We start from the raw sequence: 7,836 nt of genomic DNA, 5'->3' as shown, positions 1-7,836 counted from the left end.
ATATTAAAGTCTTTTTTAATTTGTAGGAAATTGTTCATTCTCTCTAATTTTAAGTTAAATTCACGCATAGATTTGAGTGAGACAAAACAAATTAGAAGATAATTAATGCTTAAACTTTAAATTTATTAACAAAATAAAAAAAAAGTTTGGAAAAATTAATAATAAAATGTTATATTTTGAGTTATTTTTTTTTAATTATTAATAAAACTACTCCCAACATCATTTTTTTATTAGGTAGGAAATAATTTATTCTCTCTATAAATTAAACGATAATAAAGCTAGATTATTATGTACCTCTAAAAAAAATTATTATTGTGTAATTATTTAAATTAGTCAAATTTATTGCTTTAATTTCAAGTTAAATACGGTTGTAGATTCGAGAGACTAATATGAAACTATATTCTTAAAATCATCGAACTATCAAATTAAAAATATATATATTTTGTAGTATTTAAATTTATACAAAGATTATACATACAAATTTATATTAATTTAGGAAGGTGGTCAGATCCTTCTAAGCTTTTAATTTAATATATATTTTTTTTTCTAGTATTGATATTTATTAATTTATTTTAGCTTAGTGTACAAATTGAGCCGACCACATTAAATTCGACAATACAAAAACATTATAAAAAAAAAATCTCCGCGTTTAATTAATTAAACTAAAACGTAATAAAAAAGAAAAAAAAGAGTGGCTATTTGAAGTCTGAAAGAAAACGTACGAACTATTTGTAAAAAAAAAACGGCGTCGTTTCCGAGGTTATGTGCACGGACACGTGGCGTCCATGCAAGTGATATGATCCACGTGTGCATGCTTTATTAATGGAATCCGACGGCTGAGATTGGTTTTTGACTTTTCTCTCCAACAAATTAGACAACTGGCATTGGGTCAAACGCGCTTCCAAGTAATCTAGAGAATTGTAAAGTATCTAAAATTCGATTTTATTTAATCATTTCATTTCCCTATAAATCTAATTAATTAGCATTCATTAAAATTGATTCCCAACAAAATCATGCTTTTACTTTCCTTATTATTATTATTATTTTTAATTAAAAATTAAAAAAAGAAAAAAAAAAAAGCTAAATAATGTTTGGAGCGAGCGTTGATTTTCAATGCCTTGAAAAACAAGTCGATTTTCATGACAACGTCTTTTTCTAGCTCGTAACTTAAAAAAACGGGATCGAATTGTTAGCCAATCGTATTAAATATTTGACTAGACATACTAACAAAAACTCGTAATTTTATTTAAATGAGTTAATAATTAATTTATAATTACTTTTGATGTTGTAAAATGATATTTTAATTTTTTTTTTTAATATTATTTAAACAATGAATAATAAAAAAAGAAAAAAAAAATGACACACGAGGAAGCAAGTGTAGGGAACAAGTGTAGTACTGTACTGGGAATTGGTCGGTAGGAGCAGTACTCTGGTGGTGGCAGGTACACAGTAAGGACGCAGTTCGTCACGTGGCCACGTCATAATTTTTTATTTTCCCCTAAAGCCAAAACCCTGATGAGGTGGAAAAACTAATTTTTAATTAATTTATTATCATAGCATCTGATCTCGTGAAACTTTTGTTTGTTTCTGCTTAAATTTTATTACCATTAATTAAATTTTAATTTAAACAATTTGAATTTCGTTGACTAGGCTCCACCTACACCAACACGTGGAAGGAAACCCAACACGTAGCTTCTTTCTTATGAGATTTGCCTTCCATATAATAATTCAATTTTTTTTTTAAAATTTTCTTAATATTTTATTTTTATTTTTATAAATTCATTTTTACATATCAATCTTGGAATACGATCTTCTGGGTGTGTTTAGTTCGATACAACTCGGTTTAAGTGAAGGAATGGTCAGTCTGTTAGAACCATCTTCGTAATGTAAGTAACCTAATAAACAAACGTGTATACGTGTGTGTACATGTTGATACTTTACATGCGTGTGAAGACGTTCGTTCTAAATGTTATATTGTTATGTTCGAGAGGCTAGAATTACGAAGTTTATTTGATTACTCCCTGTTCGAGTGAGATATGATTCTTTCATTTTTTTATAGAATATGAAACTCCTCGATTGAAATTTATTATGCGTTCTACTTTCAAGCCCACTTTTATAAGGATATCATCGTGAAACTTCATTAGGATTACTGAGTCGATATATCTCATTATGAGCTCCGACTTGCATTAGTATACCCCATTAGTGCTAAAATTACTGGGTTAGCTCCAGTTGAGCGTTTTAAGGACGTTTTGACCGAATGAAGATCCAAATCGATGTAAAAGCGTGTGAGTCGTGCAGTTGAGAACGTAAGTGAACCTTGGATTCTTCGGGGTGGTTGTTGAATAATAAAATAAGACAATTTTATTTTGGTGTGTTATGGGAAATGGGGTTGGGAGTGTTGGTCATTAGAACACAAACAAACAAGCAATAAAACAAAGTACAAAAACAAAAGGATACCCAATATCCATCAACCCAATTATTGAACATACAAACTTCAATTATTTAGATGCTATATTCCCAACCAAAAATATTGACAAGTATATCAATTAAAATATCAATATCTTTCAAAGATTTCCGAAAATTATTGATGCCTTAATTTCTTATCTTACTATGTTCTTCGTCTATTAATGGAAGAAAGAACGATGTGAAAAGAAATATGATGTAACAACTCAAGTCCACTGTTATAGATGTTGTTCGCTTTGATCCGATCGTTATCAGTCTTACTGTTTTAAAATGTGTTTGCTAGGGAGAGGTTTCTACATCCTTTTAAACCGATTTGGGATCTCACAATCCAGAGGCTCAACATTCTGGTTGGCATACCACTCCGTGTCTGACTATGATACCATTTGTAACGACTTAAGCCCACTGTTAGTAGATATTATTCGTTTAACTCGTTATGTATCGTCGTCAGCCTTACAGTTTTTAAAACACGTCTGCTAGGAGAGGTTTTCACACTCTTGTAATAAATGTTTCGTTCCTATCTCCAACTATTGTGGGATTTCATAATGTAAAAAGTGCTACAAGTGGGCTTGAGTTGTTATAAATGGTATCAGAGTTAGACACGTGAGGCGCAAAGGAGTGGACATAGACAATAAAAATGTATTACAAAATTGAAAAATATCATTTTCAATATGAAATATTTAATGGGCTCTAACTACCAATAAAAGCCCACTGAGCTTTAAAGTTTCGGCCCAATAACAGTGGAATCTTCAGAGATATTAAATTTTAAATTGAAATAAGAAATCAAATTTAATTTTTAGAAAGAAAATACTTTAATGTATATAAAATTTTATATAAATAATCTTGTAATTATAAACTAACATATTTTTTAATATATAATGTCTATTTATTTCCTCTCTATATATAATATAGATATAAATTGAAAGCATGAAATAATACTAAAATTTAAATTTTTAGAAGTTACCATCATAATTTTCGTATTAATTCCTATAAAAATAAAATTAATCAATTATCATCGAGATGGCTTGGGTATGACTTGTGAGTTCATCATTTTCTTTACCAAACCAAACCAAATTGCTTACTTGGTTTAGTTTGGTATGGACCAGTTGGATTCGGTTTGTATGTCACTTCAGTTAGTTCAATATCTTACGTGTAATAGTCCAGATCCACCATTAATAGATATTGTCCGCTTTAGCTCGTTACGTATCGTCGTCGTCAGCTTCACGATTATAACAATGCACATGCTAGAAAGAGGCTTCCCACACCCTTAGAAGAAATGGTTTGTTCCCTTCTTCAACCGACGTGGAATCTCACAGTATGATTCTTAATCTTAGAAGAATTATTACGACTAGAACATAGTTCAAGCAGTTAGCCACCGATATATCCCCGAATCATATGTTCAAGTCACTTCATTCTCATTCGTATGTAATAAAAAAAAAACCCCGCTATTACTCGCAAAACTAGCATTCAATTTATAAACATATATAGAACATAATTCAATCAGTGCTCTTCTACTGCAACAATGGAGTCTCACCAATGCTTAAATGAAGACGAGGAAGTCACAAGAACATAAAGGATAGATTGGAAATAATTTCTAAACGAAATTGAGTTGCATGTATATCACAAAATAGAATCATTTATAGGGTGGTGCTTACGAGTCGTCGATGAACTTAGCAGCCAGCATTATGCTCGTTATCAGCAGCCGATGAACGTTAAGAGAAGTTAACTGAATCTCCGTGCACTTGAGAAATCGATCGACATAGATATTCGCAATGACGAAGCATGATGGGCTGCAGCCGAAGTACTTGAAGATGCGATCGATATAGCATCGAATACTCAGGGTGGGAGCTCGAAGACCATGAAACATCGTACGAGCATCTTTGACTTGTGTGGCCTCCATTAGCAATTCATTTTTTTTAACAGAGCGTTCCAAAAGTGAAGAAAGAAGCGTGAGAACCCGAGGATTTCTTCGGATTCCTTTGCGCAATGACTTGAGCCCGAGATTAACGTAAATATCTGAACAAATGTCTTCGGTTCCGGGTTCTGAAGCTGCCATCTCCAAGCTGCATAGTAACATATTGTAAGAGAAAGGTAAAGCTCTGATAAATTCAGTGATTGAAGTAAGTCAAGACAGCAATGCTGGAGAGAGTTCACTGATATATATTTGAATAATCATAAGCAGAGGAAACACTTCGAAATCAAGGACGGACGAGAATTTTCGGTTTTCACCACAGGCATGCAAAGGTTTCCTCGAGACAAACGGAGATTGACCCTCGAGTGCAAAGGTAAGAGGGAGCTTGACTACAAGACTCATCCATCAAGAAGGGGCAAAAGTCGGCCTTAGTGATCCAATAGTGCCTCGTGGAAGGGTTGTTGCTCAATGGATAAAAGTTACTCTAGGGATAACATTTTGATCTTCCCCTAGAGCTCACATCGACGTGAAGGTTTAGCACCTCGATGTCGGCTCTTCGCCACCTGAGGCTATAGTATATGTTGAGAACGGTTGGGAGAGGAGTCCCACATCGACTAATTAAGAAGTTGATCATGAGTTTATAAGTAAGGACGCATACGTATCCATTGGTATGAGGCATTTTGGGGAAACCAAAAGTAAAATCATAAGAGCTTATGCTCAAAGTGGACAATATCATGCTATTGTGGAGGTTAGTGATTTATAACAATATGTTCCAAGGGTTGGGTTGTTAGCCCATTAAAGTACGTGAGTTAGGTTCAGAACATCGTGAGACAATTCGGTCCATATCCGGTGAGGGCATTAGAGCATGGAGAGAACCTTTCCCTAGTACGAGAGGAAAGGACAGACGACTCGAAACTAATCAAACAACGTAATTCATTTGGCGTAAACTAAGTCAAAATGACAGCAAGTTATCTAGAATCACAAGAAAACCCTGCAGATTGAAAGATCTAAGTGGATGACCTTAATATTAAGTTATTAAGGTTTCAACCTAGAGGTTCCAAGCTCCTTTTTCTTAAGTTCATAAGTTTATCCAACAGGAATAAGTTCTTGAGTTCAATTCAAAATCACACATAAGCAGGTCCAGTTCAACGTTCGTCTTCAAGAACAAGAAGAAAAAAATTAGGGAACAAGATCATCTCCAGTGTACTTTCTCGTACTAGAAAAGGTTCAATAATGAATCAACTCAAATTCATGAAGTTAACAAGAATCAACACACAACTCAACAAGCCAAAACAGAACAGTCTAATCCAAAACCAAATCCAAGTTTCACAGAGTAACTTCAGCCCTAAAAAGTTGAAATAAATTCAATTCACGCAAAATCCAGATCCTATAAACAGAAACAACAACGAATCCAACAATTTCAACTAAAATCAAAATAAAATCCGATACGATAAGAACAAAAGAAGCAATCCATGAGTAGATTCGAGGAAGAACATACTTACAGAAGAGAGAAAACGGGAGATAGCAATGGGATCTAGTTCGAGCGCTACATGAGAGGGAAAAGGAGAAGAGAATCTGAATGAGATGGAAGAAGGATAAACAACAATGCATAATGAAGCTTGTTCTCTGCTCTATCTTCCATGTTCCTTCCTTCTCCCTTGCTTTTCTGCTCAATCTTTTGCTTTTTTAGATACAAATTGGGTTCAAGGATTCTCTCCCTCTTCACATGGGAATTCTTCACACATTCACAACAACAGGAACTTCTCTCACTAACTTCCTCTCTCTAGAAAGAGATAAATAATGTAATAAAATTTTAGGGGTAACATTTCATCAAACAATCGCCGCTGTTTAAGAGGCAAAGATAAAGAGCCAAAGGCCAAAATTTTGTTTTTCTTTTCCTTTTTTATTTAAATATTTAGATTTTTTTTAAAAAAATTTGTCGTGTTGTGTAAAAGAGGCCGGTGAATTCCGGCGAGATGTCTATTTTATCTGCACGATTAGCGGCTCCAAACGTTCTTCGTTTAGACGGGTAAATGACAATCCCAACTCTATTTAATATAAAAATTAAACAATAAAATTAATATTTAGTTTCGATGAATTTAATACAATAATTAATCGACCATTTTTTAACAAATAAATTGATTTGTTTCCTTAATTGTAATTTTCTCATAATTTATATTTGAAAACACAATTAATATCAATAATGGTCAACTCGTAGTTGATTCCTATTATCTTTATTTCTACCATTAATTTCATATTAACAAAATTAGTTAATATTTAAAAAAAAACATTTTAAACAATAACTAAAATTATTTTTTATGATTATGATTATATAAATGTGAGTATTTTAAATCATAATTATAATATTTGGATAATCATAATTAGGCCATAGTTAGTGGGTCACTTTTGCAAAAAGAAATTATTAATTACCAAACTTTTGTTTTGGAAAAATAAATATTATCTTTCACTTTTTTTAATGCTCACCCATACTTTTATTTATTTATTTATTTATAATTAATTGGTCACCTCAAATATTTATATATATATATATATATATATATATATGTAATTTACTATAAAGTTACCTATGATCCAATTAATAAATCACTCATAAAAAAAATGCTTAAAAATAAGCTATATAATTAGAAAAATTAATTGTTATGAATTTGAAAGAAATAATAAATTATTTATTTGTATAATTGACTGCAAATATTTTATTTATTAAGATAATGATGGGTGCAATCTTAGCAGCAATTATTGCACCCACCGTAATAATTATTTTATATGATGACCATTTTCTATTTTTTTCATCTAAAAATGAATAAATTAGAATATTAGCATTATTAAATTAAAAATATAAATTTTAAAATATTTATTTCGATTTATTTGGTTTTCAAACTATTAATATCTATATTCCATGTCACAAATGAGTAAATACTCAACTATACCAAAAAAAACATATCATTAAAGTCTAGTCAGCATATACCCAAAAAAAAACATATATTAAAGTCTAGTCAGCATATATTAATTACACACGTCAATTTAAAAAAAATAATAATAATAAAAAATTGAAGTGGAATAGAATGAAAAATGATATTAAAAAAATAAAAATAGAGCAGCCGCCGACGGTGGCAGCTGGCAACTACTGTCGGCACCGACAGCACACAACTAAGCCACCTCATTCATTTTGTCCACGTGTTTTCTTTTGTTTGTTTCTTTAAATTTTTAGATTAAATATAAATTACTTAATATCCAAAATAAAAACTTTTTATTATATTTTATTATTTTTTAAAGTTAACTAACCTATTAGGTTTAAGAATTTATTAAAAATAAAATTTAAATTTAAATTTTCAAAAAAAATTTAAATTTATTAGATACAAAATTAAAAATTGAAGATCCGAACAAAAAAATAAAAATCTAAATTTATAATTTAATATATTTTAAGGGCACCGTTCTATTGTAGA

General features: G+C 31.0%; 1 protein-coding gene across 1 annotated transcript; it reads right to left on the bottom strand.

The window, feature by feature from the left end:
- Positions 1-4,062: 4,062 nt before the first annotated feature.
- Positions 4,063-6,198, bottom strand: LOC111806456 (cyclin-P3-1-like). Its single transcript, XM_023691782.1, has 2 exons — positions 5,871-6,198; positions 4,063-4,523 (listed from the first exon to the last, which is right to left on the bottom strand). The coding sequence occupies exons 1-2, from the start codon at positions 5,981-5,983 to the stop codon at positions 4,112-4,114; spliced, it is 525 nt and encodes a 174-aa protein (XP_023547550.1). The 5' UTR covers positions 5,984-6,198; the 3' UTR covers positions 4,063-4,111.
- Positions 6,199-7,836: the final 1,638 nt, after the last annotated feature.

This window comes from Cucurbita pepo, chromosome LG12 (assembly GCF_002806865.2).
Source record: "Cucurbita pepo subsp. pepo cultivar mu-cu-16 chromosome LG12, ASM280686v2, whole genome shotgun sequence".
Taxonomy (NCBI): Eukaryota; Viridiplantae; Streptophyta; class Magnoliopsida; order Cucurbitales; family Cucurbitaceae; genus Cucurbita; species Cucurbita pepo.
The sequence above is the reverse complement of the archived record's forward strand: the minus strand, read 5'-3'. Positions and strand labels throughout refer to the sequence as shown.